The sequence below is a fragment of the Cheilinus undulatus genome, linkage group 23 (assembly GCF_018320785.1).
Source record: "Cheilinus undulatus linkage group 23, ASM1832078v1, whole genome shotgun sequence".
Lineage (NCBI taxonomy): Eukaryota > Metazoa > Chordata > Actinopteri > Labriformes > Labridae > Cheilinus > Cheilinus undulatus.
The window spans coordinates 31,303,136-31,325,978 of NC_054887.1; the positions used below are offsets into that span (position 1 = coordinate 31,303,136).

Below are 22,843 nucleotides of genomic sequence, written 5' to 3' on the forward strand. Positions count from 1 at the left end.
TTTAGTCATTTTCGTCTCCCTGACAGACACTAAACACACTTTCAGTGACAGTTTTCATCACCAAAGATCCGTTTAAGCTCATCTCATTGAAAAAGAACTGGCATATAACATTTTTAGTCTTAGTTTTAGTTGTCGAAATTAACACTTTGCATATTCTGAGTGATTTTACCACCTCTTTAGAGCTTTACCTTCTTTCTGCATGTGTGAAAAGTTGTTTTTTATTGCTCTAGTCTTGTGTAAATGCAAAGAGATCTACAACAGAGTAACAACAGCAGTTAGCAAGCTTGTAGAGGCAGCTAAGCACCTGCTGGCTGTTCTATTATGTCTATTAAACACCAACAACAATGGAAAAACTGTCAGAACCAGCTCATTCAACATCACTTTTAACTTCCCATCTTGCTTAGTCCTTTAGAAAGTAATGATCCTTTTAACCAGCTAACAGCATGCTGAGAGTCTAGCTCACTTTTGCCAGAGGAAACTCCAATAATCCTGTACCAAACTGAACCGAACTAGAGCAGACAGCTTGGTGGAAACGCAGCTTCAGAAACAGCGATAGATCAGACACCTTCACGCCTTTGTTACAGTTATTTAAGTGCTGAAAATGTCATTTTCTGTCAATTTAAACCTCTGAAAGCACACTCTTTTCAATCATAAGTTACTTTTATTTTGAAGGGAACAATGATAAAACCATTTTAAATATATTTCCCATGCTCCTTAGCAGCAGAGGCGGTACTGAATGAACAGAAACGTTTTGTTTTGTTTTTTTTTTGTCCAGGATTAATTTAAAGATTTTAGAGCCGACACCATGTGAATATGTCTGCAAGCATGAATGACAGAAAGAGAGTGTGTATAACTGTGTGTGTGTTAGCCAGAGGAGCAGCATCCTCCCGCCGGCGTGGCTTGTGGTTCGTCGTCGACGATCTGTACGCCCCTCCTACTCGATGCTGATTGGCTGGCTCCGTTGCCCTTCAACCTCTCGTCAGCTTGAGCCGTTTCCATCATCCCTAGAAAAGAAAGAAAGCGATTAATGCGAGTAAAAACAACTTAAAATGTCCTTAAATCCCTACAAAGACACAAAGATGTTTGTTGTTTATTGAAACCGCCATTCTGTTGCTGTACCTCATTCATGTTTTTGTGATGGCTACGACTTTTCTCAGCCAAATAAATTGACAAACATGTCTGAAATTCTGTTTTACTCTGTCATGATGGGGAACTGGGAGTAGATTAATGAAGTGAAGGGGTCTGTATGTTTTATTTGTGAGACGACTGTGATATTAATTAGATCTAATCACTTCCAGCGTGTTTATTTGTTTTCTTACTTTTACAGAGATCCAGGAAGAGCTCCTCGATGCCTTTATTTAACTTGGCTGAAGTGTGGTAGTGTTTGGCTCCCACCGACTCTGCATAACTGCACAGAAAAAGACAGAAATGAGGAATAATGAGCTTCAATAATAAACCGATCTCCTGTTTATGTCGATTCTGCCCTCACCTCTCGGCCTCCTCCACTGAAACGTGTCTGTCTTTGTCCAAATCGATTTTATTACCTGGAGAGAAAACAAAGACACGGCATTTTAAGAACATTTCCATCATTCTTCTCCTCATAGTTGACATTTTTGCAGAGCATTGATGAAGTTTCCACGCCTGTAGCAACCCCCAAAAACATCTGAATTAGCATTACTGAGCAGGAAATGTAATAACCCACCACAAAAATCACAACAGTTTAACTGGATTTTCATGCATGGGAAATGTGGCCTTTCTGTGGTAATTTGAAGATGAAAAGGTTGTAAAACTCGGGTCAAGCTTTATCATAAATCTCTATTTACAGATCAAAAGGCACAGACAGTTTTATTCAGAATATTCAGGCTTTTATGGCTTCCAGATAGACATCACACAAATCAAATTACATGATATCCTCACAGTGAAACTCCCACTATAACTATAAATTCATCTGTTATTCTGTCTGGTCTGTTTGTAAGCACAGAACACAGAAAAAGATGACTGGAGCTCTGAGGAAACTGAATCATGTTTCCTGACAGATGCAGAGATTTACAGGAAGATGGAATAATGTGGGGAAACGGTCCATTCAGAGATTTTTGTGTTAAAAAATGCACCAACAAAGAGAAATGTTCCTGCTAAATTATTAGGGTTTGCATGAGCCGGCCTTCTACAGTTTCTAGGCAGCTGATCTCCCTATATGGCAGGACTCCTCTCCTATGATTCAGACAGTTGCAAAACCCAACACCACTTTAATTCCACCACATAAGGGGCTCTTAACAAAACAATAACAAATAGAAACACTGCTTAGCTCCGCCCACCTCTGTTCCTTAATTCTTGTTTTAAATTCGGACCTGTATATGAGACAATGTTTTCAGGTGAAAACTTTTGTAGCATTTTGGGTGTCCGTTTACACAAGAACAGCGTTTTGGTGCCAAAAAAACGAACAATTTGGAATCAGGCTCCAGAGTGAAAGTTTTTCAAAACTTCTCCGTCTCCGAGTAAACGGGAAAAAAAAAAAAAAAACGACAATTCCTGAAAACACACACTATGGCTGAAGTCAACTGTCAAGCGTGAGTGTAGCAGCACTCTGACCCAAGCCATCTGGTGTAGTTTCCTGAGATTCAGATCATCACAGACAGCTGGATTTAGGCTACGACCACACTGCAGGCCTCAACGCTCAATTCTGATCTTTTTTCAGATCAGATTTTTTGTTTGCCTGTTCACACTGCAGCCAACTTCCAAAAGATCAGATATGTATCTGATTGAGAACCACATCTGAAAGTAGCCTGAATCTGATTCGAAAAGGTCAGATTCAATGTGACTTGCGTTCTCATTTGGAGGGCTATCCATGCCACTTTCCAGACTCCATTACTGTAACTCCCTACTCTCCAGCATCAGTCAAAAATCCCTCTCTCGTCTACAGTTAGTGCAGAACGAAGCAGCTAGGCTTCACACAGCATCATATCACCCCATTTTAGCATCCTTACACTGGCTCCCTGTAAGTTTTAGAATTGATTTTAAGATTTTACTCTTCACTTTTAAAGCACTGAAGGGCCTGGCTCCAAACTACTTAACAGAACTTTTAACCCTTTGTGGGCCAGGCCGCAGCCTTAAGGCCCAAACATACTCGAGTGTACTGTGAACAGAGTGGACTCCACGCAGAATGTCCACAGTCATCAGAGCTTCCATAGTCGAGCGCACTGCTGCGTAGTAGTTTCCTGTGAAATTTCCATGAAATCCTACATTTCCCACAATCCTTGTGAGTTGTTGACATTTTTCTGTCATGGCGTCCTACGCTGACAGAGCCTGCTGGCTTTGCAAAGCAATAAAATTAAGAAATGGTGGTATGCACGGCCATTAAATGCCACAAGAGACGAGGAAGAGGAGTATGCCATGTTGGTGAAGGACATGCGAAGTATTGACACGTGAAAACTTTAATGATCTAGTTGAGCGCCCAGCCCCACTCCTTCTCCAATCATGGAGTCACCGCTCACCCGTCAACGCTGCACAGAGGAACTAAATGCAGGTCGGTGTCACATTTAATGCGGGTCAATGTGAAAAATGCATGCCCAACAGTGTTTTGTGTGACACCAGTACGCGGAGCGGAGTCCGCACAGTCGTAAAATTTGAGCTTTGCGCGCACAGGCCTTGCGGACGTCCGCTTTGAGTCTTCAAGGTATGTTCCGCCTTAGTATGTTTGGGCCTTTAGATCCTTGGGCGGGGGCCTCTTGGTCGTTCCAAAGTCAAGACTGAAGACTAAAGGTGACAGGGCCTTCTCCATCAGGGCCCCTTGGAACGACCTGCCCGAGGAGATACCTCCTTTAAATATCTTCTTAAGCCTCATTTTTATAGTCTTGCTTTTATGTGATGTTGTCTTCTGTCTTTTCCTTCTCCTCCATCATTGGCCAATTTTCTCTCTTTTAATTTTTCTGCCTCTAATTTACCTTAGTTTTCTAATTTCATCTTAAAGCTTTTATATGCCTTTATTTGATTCTTATTGCGCTTTTAGTCTTCTAATTGAGTTTTATTTACTATTATTGTAACCTTACAATTTCTACCTTTTTATTGTTGTACTCTGATCTAATAATCAAATCACTACTCATCTTAATTTGTTCTTACAGTTTTAACTTCCATTCTGTTCCATCGCTACTAAAAGATCTTTTATGTTTTACATTTCTGGTCCTAAGGTCTCTCTTTACGTCACTGGGTTCCCATGTTGCCTGTATTCATCTAGGTTATTCTGGGTTTTGGTTTCTGTTTTAGTTTCCGATTTGCTGGCTTATTATGATGTGGTTAAAATTCTAGCTGAATTTTTCATGGATTCTTTTGTGCTGGGGTTCTGTCTTTCTTGTTGTGTTATGATGCTTTGTCTTGTTTGTATTCCTGCTTTTTGTCAAAGCACTTTGTAAACCACTGTTTTAAAAGGTGCTGTACAAATAAAGTTATTATTAAAGAAGCTTAAACCAAATGCTACTGTATTTTCATTCTCATCCCTGAGTGTATGGGAGTGAGACCCTTCAAATCATTTCTTCTTTTTTAAAAGTTGTACTGATAAAAGTGTTTCCATTTAATTTCTTTGAGTTTTCATGAATGACAACTCAAAAAATCATGCCACATCCCTATTTTGTTCATCAGTGACATTTTTTAAGCATTTCTGTTACAGTAAAAAACGTTTCTCTTTCTCTGCAGACGCACTGATGAGAGTTTCCCTTTAAAGCCAAATATAAACATGAATTTCACACGTACATAAATAATCCTCACATCACCTCAAAGGAAGTTCAAGTCTCTGTCAGACTTCCTCTCCACTCTGTAAACCACTTCATGTGATTTACAGCTTTATGAAAAACACTAAAATTATATTATGAAACAGCAGATTGTCCTTTTAAAACCCCCACGTAATAAAACACATGATGAGCAGACAAGCATCAAAACAACATAATCCACTTTGAACATTTCAGATTTCCCCTTCATGATGCCACAAGAAGATAAATAACTGAAGATCTGGATACTAAGGCAAAGAGAAAAACAAAAAACATGGCAGCAAACTCGGACATGGATGAAAATCTCCTCATATAAATGACACGGTTCGATTTTGACCGTTAAATTTGCTGCCACTGTGGCAAAAGATGGAGTAACTGCAGCTTTGACATCTTTTTAAAGCCGTAAAATGCTACTGCACAGAGTAAAAGGCGTCTAAAAGCCTTAAAACCTTGTGAATTTTGTCATGAAAGGCAGGCAGTTTATCTTGGAGACATAAATCAGAGGATGACTTACCTACTATACATAAACAAATCTCGTTCCCCAACATTTTCCTCAACTCTTTCACCCAGTTCTTCACCTGAAACCACAGAAAAAAATAACAAATTCAGACCCTGGCTGAGCGCAGAACTGCATACGGCAAAGTACAAATTGGAACATAAACACTCTGATCCCAGAAAAGTTGGGATGTTTTGTAAAATGTGAATTTAACAGCATACAGTGATTTGCAAGTCGTTTTCAACTTTTATTCAACTGTAAACAGCATAAAAACAAAATATTTTACATTCAAATGCTGTTTTTCATAAATACACACACATTCAGCATTTGTTGAAGCCTGCAACAAGTTCAATCTTCAAAAAAACACCTTAAACACTCCACAGGTATGTAGGGAGATTAGAAACATGATAGGGTACGGAAGCAGCACTCCTGGAAGGTTTAAACCAGGGGTGTCAAACTAAGGGCCTGGGGGCCAAATCCGGCCCCTGGTACAGTTATACCCTGCCCACAAGACCATTAATATTTCTTTATTATAGTTGGCCCACAAGTATGAGGTCTGCAGATTTCTTTAGTATAAAAATGCAAACTTAACCTCAATAATTTAAAACATCCTTAAGATCTTGATTTTCAGTTTTATCTCATAATTTGACCTTTAAAACTTAGCTATTATTTTACATTTTGTCTTGTACATTTGACTTTAAAATTCATGATTTTGACATTTTATCTCATATTTTAAAGTTTAAAATGTATTATTTTGAAATTTTCTCTCATATTTTCACTGATAAAACTCACGATTTAATTTTGACCCTTAAAACTCATGATTTTGAATTTTTTCTCATTATTTTCACTGATAAAACTCATGATTTCCAGTTTTATCTCACGATTTGACCTTTAAAACTTGCGATTTTGACATTTTTTAACCTCATATTTTGAAGTTTAAACAAAGTATTTTGAATTCTATCTCATATTTGGACTGTTAAAACTCATTATTTTGAATTTATCTCATATTTTCACTAATAAAACTCCTGATTTCCAGTTTTAGCTCATAATTTGACATTTAAGATTTATGATTTTCACTTTTTTAACCTCATATTTTGAAGTTTAAACTTATTATTTTGAATTCTATCTCATATTTGGACTGTTAAAACTCATGATTTTGAATTTATCTCATGTAAGTGCCTTTTAAAAACTTTTTTTGACTTTTAATTTCATGTTCTGACCTTTTGATCTTTTAAGTTTGACTTTTAACTCAGAAATTGAGCCTTTAAACTTATCATTTAGACTTTTTAATCTCAAAATCTTCATATCATCAGTACTTAGTTTTTGTCCATACTTCATTGCTGATGATATGATGATGAGAGTTTATGGTTAAATGTTGACCCTGGCCCTCAGGTTAGACCTAAATTCAGAATCAGGGCCCTGCTGTGATTGAGTTTGACACCCCTGGTTTAAACGGTGTGAGGTTCTCTAGTTTGTGAAAGACTGTGTGGGAAAATAGTCTAGCAGGTTATGAACAGCGTTCCTCAACGCGCAACTGCGAGGAATTTAGAGATTTCATCATCTAGAGTCCATAAAATCATCAAAAGATTCAGAGAATCTGAAGAAGTCTTTGCACGTCTAGGGGAGGCTGAAGCCCCACACTGAATGCACATAACCTTTGACCCCTCAGGAAGCACTGCTTAAAAACGGTCATCATTCTGTGATGGATATTACAACGTGGACTTATAGGAAAACTTTAGAAAACTATTGTTGGTTAACACAGCAGCTCACTGCATCTACAGAAGTAAGAAAAGACCCTGCATGCAAAGACAAAGCCATATATCAACATCAGGAAGCCCCGCCCACTTCTCTGGACCTGAGAGGTACACACAGGTTTTAGAGGCCATATTCTATAGGAGTTACAGCAGCATGGCTTCACAACGACAGGGGGGCGGGGCCTAGACTGGCCTGCATGCACTCTAGACCTGTCTCCCATTGAAATTTTTGCACATGCAAAATATCCATGCATCTTTTAATCCGTTTTCTTCCACCTCCAGGGCCAGGTTGAGATGGCAGCAGGCTGAGCAAGTCATCCCTCTTCCCAGCAACTTTTCCAGTTCTTCCTGGGGGATTCCAGGGCATTCCCAGGCCAGCTGAGGCATGCAATCTCACCAGCGAGTCCTGGGTCTAACCTGGGGTCAACTCCCAGTTGGACATACCCAGAAGCCTCAACAGGGAGGCAACCAGAAGGCATCCTGATCAGACGCCTGGACCACCTCAACTAACTCCTTTAAAGTATAGGAGGAGTGTCTCTACTCCAAGCTCCCTCCAGATATCCGAGATCTTTGCCCTGACACCCTCCTGAGGAATCTCATCTGGACAGCTTGAACTCACTATCTCAAAGATCAACCAGTAAATTGAAAGCCCTCTGGCTCAGCTACCTCTTCACCACAACAGCGAATTTCTGCAACACCGCTGATGCTGCACCAGTCCGCCTGTAAATCTCACGGTCCATTCTACTATCACTCATGAACAAGACCCTGAGATACTTGAACTACTTCACTTGCGGCAGAGACTCACTCCCCACAAGAGGGAGGAAGCCACCTCTTCCCAGCAGAGAACCACGGTCTCAGACTTGGAGGTACTGGGCCCTCATCCCGACTGCTGAGCACTCAGCTACGAACCACCCCAGCACAGGGTGAAGGAGCCAACAGCTGGTAAGCACAAAACATGACGACAGAAACCCACAATTAACTCCCCTTCTAAAACTTCAACAGTTATTGTCTACAGTCCCCAGACACTTACAGAGAACAAAAGGTGATATAAAGGTGTTAAACATGCGCCTGGCCCAACTTTTTTGGAACATGTTGCAGGCATCAAGTTCAGAATGTGTGTACACTTATAAAAAACAAAAAACTTGCATCAGATGAAACATTAAATATTTCATATTTGTGCTGTAATGAGTTGAATGAAGGTTGAAAATTTTGAAAATAACTGAATACTGTTTCTATTCGCATTTTCAAAAAACGCCCCAACTTTTCTGGAATTAGGGTTTTACATCCCATATGCTGCATGCCTGGCTAACATCAGCTGTTCCAACATACTTTAGAGCTCACATGAAAGAGAAAAGCTACCATTTCTCTCTCTGTTCACAGCTGTCTGAATGGAGCACATTAAGGTTTGTTGTGCCATCACACAATAACGGCAGGCAGTGCTAGAAAATCTGATTAGTTGGCATTTTTGGAGGAGTTATTTCAGGGTCAAACTGTTATTGGTTTAAAAACATCCAAACTGGTGAAGCTGGATGAATAAGGCTTGTATGATCAGGGCTCAATCATGACTGGCATAGTTCTGCTTTTGACTGGGATCTAGAGAAAAGCCAAAATGCCTTAGTTAGCCTGATCAGCTGAGTATCACAGTAGACCTGCTAACATCTGATAAGATGGAGTGCTGCCTTACCTTCTGAAAGGAGTCTTCATCTGTGATGTCGTACACTAGGATGGCTCCGTTGGAGTCTCTGTAGTAGATTGGACCTAACGCATGAAAACGCTCCTGACCTGCCGTGTCCTGAAAACACAAGAAAACCTTCATTTATGAAGACTTTACCAACTTTTAAATGATAATTTTGTGTATGCTGTAAAAAGATGAGGGTCGGCTCTTACCCATATGGCCAGGTTAACTCTCTTTCCTGTGATGTTGAGCTTCTTTGTGAGGAAGGACGCCTGCAGAGGGAGACACAATCATCAGTACTGATCATTGAAAATGAAGGGATTACATTGTTGTAAATGCATGTGACATTATCTGTTTGAAAACCTCATGGCTAAACTGCAGTGCAGTGAAGAAGAATATGCCCCCTTCCTGATTTCTCATTTGGTTTCAGGTCATCAGACCAGATGTGAAGAAGTCACTGCCCCCTAAACCTAACTGGTCCTTCCATCCTCTGCAGCAACAGCAGCAAGCAAGCGTTTCTGACAACTGGTGCTGAGTCTTTTACATCACTATGGAGGAATTTTGGCACACTCTTCTTTGCAGAATCATTTAAATTTAGCCACAGAGGAGGGTTTTCCAGCATGAACGGCCTGTTTAAGGTCAGATTTAAGTCCAGACTTTGACTAGAGGCTGGGCACTCCTGGTAAGGTTAACCGTTGTTCTAAGTTTTCTCCATTTGTGGATAATGACTCACACTGCAGTCTAGTGAGGCTGAGGGTCGTTGGATGTTGTTTTGGACTCGTTTGTGACCTCCTGGATGAGCAGTCGATACGCTCTTGGAGTCATTTTGGTAGGCCAGCCCCTACTGGGAAGGTCTACCATTGTTCCAAGTTTTCTGCATTTGTGGATAATTACTCTCACTGTGGTCAAGTAAGACCTGTTGGTCTTTAGATGTTGTTCTGAATTTTTTTGTGACCTCCTGGATGAGTCGTCAGTGCATTCTTGGAGTCATTTAGGTAGGCAGCCACTCCTGGGAAGGTGTAATATTGTTCCAAGTTTTCTCTAGTTGTGGATAACGGCTCTCGCCATGGTCCAAATGCCTTAAAAATGTCATTGTAACCTTTCCCAGACTGATAGATGTCGATGACCTGGTTGTTTAATCAAAGTTCATTCATGATTTAAGGAGGGAGAATGACTTTTCCACATAGAGCCAGGTAGGTTTGGATGGCTTTTCCGTTAATAAAAGAAATCATCATTTAAAAAATGCATTTTGTATTTGCTCAGCTTATCTTTGACTGATATCACATTTTGTTTGGTGATCTGAAACAATAAAGTGTGATAAATTTAAAAAAAAAATAAGGCTTACAGAAGTTGCTTTTTCACAAGACTTTAGGACAGATTTAAGAAGGCAGTAAAGTGGCATAAATGGGGATGATTTCTAATAACAGGAGGATTACATCAGCAATAGTGAGGCAATAATAGCTGTGATTAAAAATGTATGATTTAACTGAGTACCTTTATTTAAAGACAATAGACTGTTTTTAAAGAATATGCCGGTGATTCTGAAACTAAACAACCCCAACAATAAGAGTGAAATAACAGAGTAAATCTGTTTGCTTTGACCTGATTTAGAGGTCAGGCCACATGTTCAACAACGCAGCGAGTCAGCTGAGCGAGCTCACACACTCGATCCTCTGCATAAACACACCCTAGTCCTGCTCACACACACTGATAAATCTGTCTCTGAGTCGGTGGACATTTCCCACAGAACCGTTGAATAAATCAGAAACGCTGCAGGAGGACGAAGAAACGTCACCTTTGGCCCAGAGGGACTCTGACTCTCTGGGAATTCATCAGGGCTGCGTTCGAGACCTGTTGGTTTAAAACTCTCAAAATTAAACTGAAAGAAATCCTGATAGTGAGAGTTTGTTAAAGTACTGAATATTCTTCCCTAAAGTAGGATTGTTGACTTGATATCTTTAAAAATTCTTTACAGTAACACTTCTGAACTTCCTCCTCCTTCCCAAACTGAAAACTAATATACTATAATAAATCTTCAACCTTTTAACTCAAATCCATCTAATCTATGCAAACAAAATCCATACTCCTTCATAACAAGGTTAACCAGTCCTCTGTAAATACCAACACAGTCATTATAATGGCGTAACAGGTGACAAACGGGTTTCAGAGTTTTTCTCTGATTTAATCTCAACAATCAAAGACAAATCTCCTTCGCAGTTTACATGGTTTTATCTAATTTTTATTCCGATCCAGGTCGTGTCTCTATAAAACTCTCTGCTGTTCACCGTGCAGCCTTCAGGTTCATGAATCACCCGTCTGCGTCATCACAAAGGTGAAGAGTTACACAACTGTAAAATAGGACACACTGCATTGTGGGAATATTAGCACACACGTCAACAGAAGTCCTTGTTGAATTTGTACTTTTTCAGACTTCCAGAACTTTCCTTCCTCATATCTCCTAATGCACTGATTTTAACTTTATCTGCTAAATGCTCAGAATATAAATCTCCCCATCCGGAGGCTTTAGATCAGAACAATAACAAAGATGGCAGAGTGTGGTACTACTCCTAAATCTCTAAGAATTAGCCTTTCGTGGCTATGGTGTAGGACAGGGCAGAATCCTGTTTTTAATACAATTTATTCTTCCTGCCTAGTGAGGAAAGGCACACCGCTACATGTGTTCCACTCAGTATTTTAGTTTGACAGAGACACTTATATTCATCTGTAGTTCCACATAAAACTGACACGAGGCAAACAAAGAAATTCCCACACAACATAAGCAATACATGAAACACCACAAACTACATAAACTAAATTTAGATCAAGCGTCTTTCACCAAGACTAAGAAAACAAAAAGGGAGGGGCACAGGTGGCGTAGTGGTTTAAGGCGCGCCCCATGTATGCGGACGGCCTGGGTTTGAGACCGGCCTGAGGCTCTTTACCGCATGTCTCTCCCCCGCTCTCGTCCCTGTTTCTGACTCTACTCTCTACTCCACTGTCCTCTTTCAAAATAAATAAATAAATAAAGGACATTTAGCATTTACTACAGGGTTGGTGGATGTTATTATAGTTGCAGTGTTGTTCAAAAACTTCACTGGTAGTTTTGTATCTTTTTTTCTCTCCCTCTGTAAGCAAAGGTGCACATGCATGTGTGTGGTTTAAAGGGACATACTATGCAAAAATTACTTTTTAGCTTTTCTAACAAACATCTGTGCCCCCAGCCTGTCCACAATCTATTATCTAGTTAGTTATTTTGACTCCACACTCCATTGTTCATTTGTTTTCAACTTATTCGCCCTCCATGGACCCAACACACATTTTTCCAAGAGGGGAAATTAGAGGAATAGGAGGTAGTGGGCTGGGTTTTCATTTGTGCAATATAAGAAAACCCACCGGGTAGTTATAGTAGTTTAGGTTTTCCATGTTGGAGTAATTTGAAAAAACACTTGTGATGTTAAATTACAAATGGTGTACAATGTTGTTTTGATATATTTGATAGTGTTTTAAAAATGGGAAATAAATATCTAAAATTCAGAAGTTTTGAGGTCATATAACTAACATTTGTTATTGCATATTTTTCACACAAAAAAGTACCGAAAATGGGTACCGTTGAGTACCGGTACCAGTTCACAAGTACCGGGGATCGGTACCGTGCCAGTTCAAATGTAAAAGGTACCCATCCCTAGCAATAGCGGCAGTTTGATCAGAGCTGGAAAACATTTCTTTATTAAAAGAGAACCACACGAGAGTTTGATTTACCAACTGGCTCCACTGACAATGAACAACAATAATGGCTGCTTGTAATGCCTCCTTCATATGTTCTGTTGCTCAGATTAGCCTGTATGACCTGTGGTGGAGAGATCTCTATAAATAATCCAATATTGCGTGCATAGGACTTCTATTTTTGTTCAATCAATATTGACTGATTTAGACCAGCAATGTGGCTATGTTTAAAACTGTGGTATCCAGACAATCCAAAGTACCAGAGTTTTTGCTTGGCAAAGCTCCACTTCTGAACCAGAGGTTACACTCACTTATATACACTCAGTGATCAAAGTGCATATACACCTGATAGACGTCAGACTTCTGCCTTCCTCTCAGATGATTCAGGGTTCAAATTCACGACGCTTTGATCCCATAATCCTGACTGAGACGCATATTTACGGACAAAAATATTGCTCTGTCAGGTCCAGGAATAAAAATGCAGTAACGGGAGGAAATATGGAAAACATCTGTAGCTTCATAAATCAGGCAGAACCTTACTTTATGAGAGGAAAAATATGCAAAAACAGAAGCTTTCCCCTTGGAGCGATCTCGTGATTAACTGAAGCCGAGCTCACACTCAAGAGACGGATGATCCTTAAATTTAACGCTCACTGGAGACCGTGCATCCTTTATGAGGACAAAACAGCGATAAAAAACGTGTTAATCTCAGGCTCGAAAGTCACTACAGCCAGCTGGGATCCCAGAATTCACCTCTGGGCAAGAGAAGTGAAAATGTTGTCAGAGCCCTGCAGATATGAGAAGCATCATGTGTTTCTAACAAGCATGAAGATATTTCAGTGGAAAATAAACCGCTCAGGAAATGTCACACTTGGTCACTTCCGGGTAAATGTGTTCTTCTTTTGTTCCTTTTATTGTCTTTGCTCGCTTTGCTTTTTGTTTAGGGGGACAAACTGATTTTACAAATCTCTAATTCTGCAATAAATAAACCCTCAGGAAAGTCTCTGGATTTATTCACTACAAGCTTAAAAAGTGAAGTAATCGTATCTGCAGATGTGAAAATTTCTGCCAATATACAACCAATATTTTGGCTATAAAACTCTTTCTGTATCAGCTGACTGAGCTAACAAATGACAGCTCAAGTCTGTCTCTTGGGGGTCAAAGGCTTTTTCTGCTCTGAGGCTGCCAAAACTAACCTTGAAAAGCAGATGGATACACCCATTTCCTTGTTTCTCACTGGTGAATCCATCTTGCACAGCTACCATCTGAACCATTTGGGCCCGGTTAGAAAGTGACAGGACCAATCAGCGTTGAGGGGCAGTACTTTCAGGCACAGCGGAGCAGCAAGAAGAGGCCAGTGCAGTTATGGCGGAAGACATTAGCATGGATGCTGCTAGAGCGCCAGTTTCATCAGAACTTTACGTCTTCATTAAAAGAAGAACAAAGAACAGCAGTGAGTTGTTTTATTTGCGGAAACAATGTTTTTGCCCCTCTCTCTACTGGATTCTGTAAGAGTTTAATCGTCACGTATTTTGTTGCTCTGACTGGCCCGTAAAGATGTGAAAGACAGAACGTTCATCCAATCACCCTCCGCTTCTTTTCAAAGGCTGCCCTTTCTCAAACACCAGGTTATGCCAAAATTAGATGTGCAAATGTTCGGCAAAACTAGGTATGTGTGTGGTTAATCAAATGGTCAAAACTGTTTATCAAATCCAGCCAGCACAGGATTTACTAGTCAGTTAAATTTATTACCTATCATTTTTTGTGAACACAGGTTTGAAATTCCAGTCTTTAAAACTGCAATGAACCTCCCGCCACTAGAGGCCACTGTAGCTTCAGTTAATGGCTGCTGCCTTCCTCTCTGGCATTTCACTGGATGTAAACATGAAAAGCTCAGCGGTAGCTTAGCTGTTAGAGTGTAGTATGAAGACTGCGGTACGACAGTTTTCTAAAGTAGTAAATGGAAATAAAGTGGTATGTAGGCCGTCAAGGGTTGAGCTCACGTATAAATACTCACCCAATGGGAAATAAAAGGAAAGAAGGCGGGCAGCGCTAGCTTTCAATGTTAGCCACCCTGTAGAGAATATATCAGGCTAACATCACACCCACTAACACAATGACCCTGTGACGAATTTGGCTGTTTTCTAGGAATTTTCTCCTCTTTAGTCTAGTCGGTTAAACGAATTGTAAATGAGCGTTTAGGTGAATGGGGAAATAGACGCTTAGGAACATCCTTCAGTAAAACCATGATAAAGTAGTTTTTAAGCAGTTCATACAAAGGTCTTTTAATCAGAAAAGCATGCATAGGCCTTTTTTAGGGGTTTATCAGTGAAACAATTAAAAGCTATGTTGATATTTGACGGCAGTGTGTCACTTTTTCTTCTCTCTTGTGTCCTTGGGTGGCTCTGCTTTTCTGAGGTACATGTGGGGGGGGGGGGGCTCCAAGAAAAAATGCTTGGGAAACTCTGAACTAAAGATACTGTAGGAGGAGTTAAAGAAGCAATTTTGCATAGATTTGAAGATGGTGTGCCCCGCGCAAAAAAATGTTTGAAATACACTGATCTACACATTGACTTAGGTAGAAATCCAATGTTGTACATTCCTTATAAATATTATTCATTTGAGCCCTGGGAATATCCCAGATTCTGAATTTTGTGTCCCTGATGCTCCTAGATGTCCCAGGGCTAAAAGAAAAAAGACAGTTTAGGTGAAAATTTAGGAAAATGTGTGTCACCAACTATCTGAAGGGCTGCAGCTAACTCTGTATTTGCTATAAAGATTCAAAATTGGGCTTGAATGAAAGCTAAGAGTGTCCCCTTTAGAAAGATACCAATATAATAAAACCTGAACAATGTTCTAGCCATGAGTCTGAATCAGGATGTGCACTAGCATCCAAAATGCTATTCACTATAGGCCAGGGGTCATCAAGTACATTTTCACAAGGGCCAGCTTTAGTCTTGACAGAGACTCTGAGGCCAGACTTTCAAAAAAGCAAAAATCAAGTAATTTTTGAATTAGTATTTTTATTTTCTTTCAAAACGCAGGACATTTTCGGTCATTACCAGTGAGATCCACCCCTGTTATCTATAATGCCGAGGGCCACAATGAGACAGGCTGTGCCCCTGAAAATCTCAGAGAATGGGCCCTCCCCAGTTGTAATTTAGGACCAGTGTTAATTCATTTTTGAAACTTTTTTCAACCCCTTTTCCATACTTCATTCTGCCATTTCTGCAGCACTTTCGGCCCCTCTTAAACAATTTTTGATCAGTTTTGCCACTTTTCACCCATTTTGCCACCCTTTTTGCAACTTTCCTGCCTACTATTGCCCCTGTGTGCCACTCTTTAAGCCTTTCCACTACTTTGCCAGGCTATTTGTGCTGTTTTTGCCACTTTTAACCCATTTTTGATTCTTTTGGCCTCTTTAACTCATTTTTTCAATTTAGTCCCTTTTAAACCACTTTTCCTGCATGTTTTATCCTCTTTGTGCCACTCTATTTTATCTTTGTGATGCCATTTTTAACCCCTTTTTGTTACATTTATGCACCTTCTTTCCTCTTTTACAAATTTTTCCACATTTTAACCTCTTTTCACCAATTTTCAGGCAAATGTTTTCCCCTTGTGCCACTCTCGAACTCCTGGCCATTTTTGCCACAATTCTGCCAGTCCTAAACATTCAAAAAGAAAGTACTAATAATGGCCGACAAGAAAAATGTTAAGTCATTCTACAACTATTTCGATACTAATTGTTTTTGGGGTGGATTTAATAGCTGCAGACGTTTAAAGTTGAAAGATAAAATTCAAATCACAACATCTTTTCCTCCTTTTCTGAATTAAAAATCTTCAAGGGGCCGGACAAGAAGCTTTGGGGGGCCTGATTTGGCCCTCGGGCCACCAGTTGATGATCAGTGCTTTAGGGGATGGTTCACTTCATGAGCTGATGACTATGACTCAGATACTTCTAAGGAAAGTCTATCATGCCAACATGTTAACGACAGACGAGGACCTTTCCAAAAATCATTACAAAGTTTTTCCACCTTAGGTGGTGTTGAGATCTGGTCTGGTCCATGTCCTAATGTCGCTACAGGGGCTGGGGAAAACAGAACAGTCCTCTTGAATGTCGTTTTTGTTTAGGTATGAATTCATAGAGATGCATGGTAAACAGGAAGTATATCTCCAGCCTAACACATCACAAAGTTATTCTATTAGGGTTGTCATGATACCAGAACTCGAACGTCATTATGATTCTAGTAAACATCCAATCAGATCCTACAGATGCCTGTTCTGCCACCACAACAAGACAAAAAGAAGATGTGACTCACAGATAACTCCTGCTAAATTGCATAGATCCACCGCCAAAACTCTGCCAAAGTTATCAGAGCAATTTAAACAGTGCTTTATCACGGTCCAAGGGCCACTGAGTTCAGCCACACCCATTATAAATCACTAGGAGCAAATACAAGCCTAATTTAATATCTAAAAGGAATGGACACGTGGATTATTTCTGTCGAAATGAAGCATTTTCTTGCACAGATTCTTTGTTGCTGAGTAATTTCAGGATTATTAAATCAACCTACACGTCTCCATCAGAGCAGATTAATCCATCAGTATTAAAACAACATTTTATTTCCCCGTCTGACGACAGCAGAGGAGAAACAGATCAGCCTGACAACAACAAATGAGAAAATCTGGGCTTTTTTTTCCCGTCTGCAGCCACTTGATCCTAACGCAAACACGACACTGAGAATTCTGGGAAAGGTCTGGCTTCAGGCTTCAACGCAAAAAATCTACAAGGACGTCAGAGCGCCTGAATGTGACACCGTGGTTAACATAAACAACCACGAGCGCTCCGCCGACCCGCTGTGGGGGTCGATTCGGCGAGAGCGGCTGTAAGTCATTATTGACGCTCCATCATGGAAACGCTGCATCACACTTCCTGGATGTTTCTCCCTCCTGGAGAGGACGGGCAGAGAGACGGTTCTGTAACCCGATCGCAGCAGATTAACAAGCAAAACAGGGAACGTATGAGCAGAGCAGCTGCCTCAGAGCCAGTCTGGAATAAGATATGCAAACAAACAAGAACTGTAAAAGGGTTTTGTCAGCTCTAGAGCCACTGAGTCATAAAGATTCTGTTATTATCACAACTACGTTTGCATTTTATAAAGTTTCTGTCGACACTCCTGCTAAAAACTCATTTCTCTTTTGGGTTTTTAGGGTTGAATGTCACCACAACAATGCTGCATCCACAGTAAACAGCTTTAGAAGTCATTAAATCATACATGAGCCTTTCTCATAATGTCTTGACTCTTGAACTACAACCTCCCAAAAAAGTTGGGGCGCTGTGTAAAATATAAATAAAACAGAAGTCAACGATGTCAATTCTCATAAACTTTATAAGGCTGTAAGATTAAATATACAAAAAACAGCTGGAGGAGCATTATGCAACTATCCAACTTCATTGTTAACAGGTCAGTAACATGGCTGCGAATAAAAGGAACATTTTAGAGAGGCAGAGTCTCTCAGAAGTTAAGCTGGGCAGAGGTTCACCAATCAGTGAAAAAACAGCATCCAAAAAATGTGGAACAATTTCACAAAATGTTCCTCAATACAAAACAGCAAAAACCTTGAATATCCCAACATCTACAGTCCAGAATATCCTCAAGAGATTCAGAGAATCTGGAGAAATCTCTGTGAGCACTGGATGACGCGGAAGGGGCCCTCAGGGACCACTGCGTTAAAAACAGGCATGATTCTGGACTGGAAATCACTGCATGGGCTCAGGAACACATTGTCTGTCATCACAGTTGGCCGTGCCATCCACAAACGTCAGTTAAAGCTGAATCATGGAGAGAAGAAGCCATATGTGAACAGGATCCAGAAACGCCACCGTCTTCTCTGGACCAAAGCTCATTTAAAATGGACTGAGGCTACAAGGAAAACTGTTCTGTGGTCACATGAAAATTTGAAACTCCTTTTGGAAACCACAAATGCTGTGTCCTGCAGACTAAAGAGGAGAGGGAGCATCCAGCTTGTTCTCCTGGCTCAGGTCTAAAGCCTGTATCTCTGATGGTATGGGGTTGCATTAGTGCCTATGGCGTGGGCAGCTCTAACATCTGGAAAGGAACTATCGATGCTGAAAAGTAGAGAGGTTTTAGAGCAACATATGCTCCCATCCAGACACCAACAGAAAAAACCAAGGACTGTTGAGGAGCTATAATCCTAGAATGGGACAACATTCCTCTCTAACACTCCAGCAGTTGGTCTCCTCACTTCCCAGACGTTTCCAGACTGTTGATAAAAGAAGTAGGACGCTACAAAATGGTAACCATGACCCTGTCCCTACTTTTTTTTTTTTAGATGTTGCTGCCATCAAAATCTAAATGAGCTAATATTTTTCATGAAATGGTAAAATGTCTGATATGTTCTTTATATTCTTGAGTGAATAAAATATGGGTTTATGAGATTTGACAATTTGCATTCTGTTTTTTATTTACATTTTACACAGTGACCCAACTTTTTTAGAACTGGGGTTGCACTAGGGTTGTGATAATACTGCAACTTAAAGCTTCATAACGATTCTAGTAAAAATCCACCGGTATTGATACCCGTTTCAATACCACAACAACATGAAGGCAAGTCTTAGACAAATGATATTGGCTTGTTTTGTTGGTTTTAGATTCACAAAAACTGCAAAAAAAAAAGAAAACACACCTGCACACTGTCATAGTCTGTGTTTAGATAATGCACTGTGAAGGATTCATACATGTCTTGAGCATTAATTTTTGATATTGCTAGTACTAAATATCCTGAAATGGGAGAACAACCCTGGTAAGAAAAATAGAGACGGAGAAATAAGAGAAGGAAATGAAGGTGAGCACCTGCTTGTGAAAAAAAGAGAAGTGAAAAAGAACCTTTTTCCTCTGGTGTATTGTGGTGGTTTAAAAGTAGGCCTAACTACATTGATGGCTGTATGAAGGCAAGAGTATCTCAGCTATGATTTGTTTTCATGAGTTTGTGTTTATCAATAAATAATGTTACCCTGAGAATTATCATGTACTAGCATAGGTCTAAAAACGGTAAGGACCCAAGGAAAACAGCCTTAAAATTGTACTTAGTTTGTAAGTTTTTAACATCAAAATGTGAAACTTGGGCTGCATACAGAGCCGTGTTTACTCCATCCATACAGCAGAAATACTCTGTACTGTTGATGATTTATGATCAGAAATTAGTCACAGAAGGAATGATTTGAAGAAAACATTGATCACCAACAGTGTTTGGGATGCTCCCCCTTAGTGATATCAGGTTTATTCTTACCTAAAGCATGCAAGGTTCTCTAAAGTTTCTAATGGGACCATGACTAGTTGCAGCCAAACTCGTGCACACTGGCTGAACTGCTCAAAAACATAGGCAAGGTTTTCTACATCGAAATGTTTCAGTGTTTTGGGATAATTATTAAAGAATGCAGGGATGCACAATATTCGATTTGTGCCGACATCTGATGTTGATATTTTAAAAATCAGTTATAAACATAAATACTGATGCCTTAATGGAGTTCAGACACAAAACTTTAGTCCATAAAACACACTTTAAAGTTTGGGGATGAAAAATAAGACCGATATTGGACTGTTGGTCCTTCCTAAAACTCCACTTACTAATACATACGTATGGCAAATATTTACAGCCAATAAAGGCTGATATTTACAGTTAATATAGGCTGATTACAGCCAATATAGACCAATATTTACAGCTGATAAAAGATTGATATTTACAGGCAATATAGACCAATATTTACAGCCGATATAGACTGATATTTACAGTTAATGTAGGCTGATATTTACATCCAATAGCAGCAGATAATTATGGCAAATATAGATCAATATTTACAGCCATTATAGACCAACATTTACAGCTGATTTAGACTAATATTTACAACCAATATAAGGGCCGATATTACAGCTATTAAACCAATATTTAAGGCCAATACAGACCAATATTTATGGCTGGCATGGGCAAATTATTCAAGGCCACTATTGGCTGATATTAACAACAGATATAGACCATTATTTACAGCAATACAGGCATATAATTACAGCTAAAAAGACCAATATTTACTTTAAATGTAGACCAATGTTTCTAGCCAATAAAGACTGATATTTACAGCCAATTTAGACAAATTACAGCCAATATAGGCCATACATACAGCCAGTATAGGCCACTATCTACAGTAGACACAAGCTGATATTTGCAGCCAATATATTTCATGTAAATTTTGGCAGAAATTCTCATTTCTGCCAATGCCCAAAAATAGCATTTTAAGCTTATATCTTCCAATTCTGATATTATGCAGATAAAACCAATAATCCCCAAAGAAATTACCAAATGTTTGATGCATGTGGCTTCTTTTAATGTTGTAAACAAGTCTAAATATCCTTAGAATCACACAGCATTTAGCATTCGTGTGTATGTGTTTTGTGCTTCAATGTCTTGTGAAAGCTCCTCGTCATGTTTTGATGCCCTGGATGTTTTGCATTCTTTGTGTTTGGCTGTAAAGCACTCTGAATACCTATAACCATGAATAATGCTCTATAAATAAAGATGCCTAGCGTTGCCAATCGCCTATTTTTAATTCTGCTCTTTTTAAAACAACATATTTATATGAGTTATAACGCTGCAACTAAAATTACTTTTATTTCATACAGCAGGTGCATTGTGGGGGAATACATCCATGAAAATAGCAGGAACACTCATGCACACTTAGTGCCAACATGTCCATGTATCTGTGTGATTTAGACATTGCTAGGAGGTTAGTCTGGAATTTTAAGACTCGAAACAACAAATTAGTCAATATTTGGCGAATAGCAGTTCCCTGGTATTGACAAAAATAAAAAATACCGTTTGATTTTACTCCAAGCGTATCTGAGTTTAAATATCTAACATCGTTGCCACCCTAGTATCACGGATGTGTTTCTGCAGGTATGTTTACCTTTCTTCTGTCACCTCAGGTAATCACAGCAACATGCTCAGCTCGTATTTCAACAACACCAACATCCCTGTTTCGCAATAACCCCGCTCCCCCGGGATGACACAGGCTGCGCAACACGCGTACCCACAGAAGTGACAGCAACAAAAACACCCCCCGCCCGACTAAACACCTCCACCTTCCCGTGATTTTTATCTCTAATATTACAAACAGGTTCTAGAAATGTCCCCTCTCCTCAGACAGGTTAGCCTCGGAGCTAATTAGCCTCACCGCCGGAGTTAGCAGCTTCCTGGTGTCTTACCTGTAGAGTTGTGATGTGTTTGTCGTTGAATTTGTTCTCGCAGTATCGTAGCACCAGAGAGGTCTTCCCCACACAGCCTTCTCCCAACAGCACCACCTTGAACGAGTAGGTTTTGCCGCCCGTCCCCCCGGCAGCCATAGCGGGCAGTTGAATAAAGAAAACCTCTGATTTTTATCAAAACAAGCGCTCTCAAGCTAACCCTGCTAATGCTAACCCCGAAAGAACTGAAGTCCTGCGCAGCTCACATCAGCTTCCGACTTTAGAAAAACAGCTAAAATTAAGAGGAAAACACCTCGACAGCATAAGCGAATCCGGCTTTCATCGATATCTTCCAGCAGGTGTGGCGTAAAAGGGTCTGGACAGGGGGCTAATTCTCCTTTCAACGTAATACGAAAGCCTGGTTTTCACCCAACTAATGGCGTCTCTTTGAGCTAGTAGTTAGCCGGCTAGCTTCCCCAAAGATCGTCTGTAGACGTAAAGATGGACCACTATGCTCTCTGTTATCAGCAGACAGCCAAATGCTTTAAACTTCTTCCTCATTGTTCATTAGCAAAAACTATAAGGTGTATATTACCTGTAATGTGGTTTATTTAAATTGAATAGCACCTTGTTTCCCTGTTAATCTATTTTGGCACTAAACTATAGCCGGCAATCTTTCAGAGAGGTGGCACAGGAATTCTCAGTAGAGTGAGATGTCTTTGAGGTTTGCCCATCTCTGCAGCGTCACATGATGACAGAGTCGGCTGCCTGTCACAGTGCTGCTGGGGGTTTCAGATGTTTCACATCAAACAGCAGACAGTTCACAACCTCGGAAAATCATTATAACTCCGCATGTGACCATGATGTTATAGATGTTCACCGGAAATAAGGAAAATGTATTTGTTTGAATGGGCTCAGAAAACTTCATGTGATGTTAAAACGTTTTTCATCAACAAAACGGTGGGGGAAAATAAATAAAAATTTGAAATTTCAAGATTTTGAGTCATATGTGTTGCCTTTTTTTGAACTAATAATTTAGATTTTTTTCTCAGATTTAAGCCTTTAAACTTAGCATTTTTAACTTTTTTGAATTTCCAAATGGTTTATCATCAGTGCTGTTTTTTTTTTGTTTGTTTGTTTGTTTGTTTGTTTGTTTGTTTGTTTTTTCATATTCCATCACT

The 22,843-nt window shown here is 39.8% G+C and overlaps 1 protein-coding gene across 1 annotated transcript; it reads right to left on the reverse strand.

The window, feature by feature from the left end:
* Positions 1-641: 641 nt before the first annotated feature.
* Positions 642-22,137, reverse strand: rab21 (RAB21, member RAS oncogene family). The gene is made up of 7 exons (XM_041780678.1): positions 21,684-22,137; positions 8,895-8,954; positions 8,692-8,799; positions 5,272-5,335; positions 1,490-1,544; positions 1,320-1,408; positions 642-1,004 (listed from the first exon to the last, which is right to left on the reverse strand). The coding sequence occupies exons 1-7, from the start codon at positions 21,819-21,821 to the stop codon at positions 865-867; spliced, it is 654 nt and encodes a 217-aa protein (XP_041636612.1). The 5' UTR covers positions 21,822-22,137; the 3' UTR covers positions 642-864.
* Between the last annotated feature and the right edge of the window lie 706 nt (positions 22,138-22,843).

Excerpts from the sequence above, each read along its gene's own strand:
- rab21 (XM_041780678.1), bottom strand. The coding sequence starts at position 21,821 with ATGGCTGCCGGGGGGACGGGCGGCAAAACCTACTCGTTCAAGGTGGTG. Across the intron at positions 1,545-5,271 it reads GATTTGTTTATGTATAGTAG|GTAATAAAATCGATTTGGAC; the intron begins GTAAGTCATCCT and ends TTTTCTCTCCAG. Across the intron at positions 1,005-1,319 it reads CTTCCTGGATCTCTGTAAAA|GGATGATGGAAACGGCTCAA; the intron begins GTAAGAAAACAA and ends TTTCTTTTCTAG.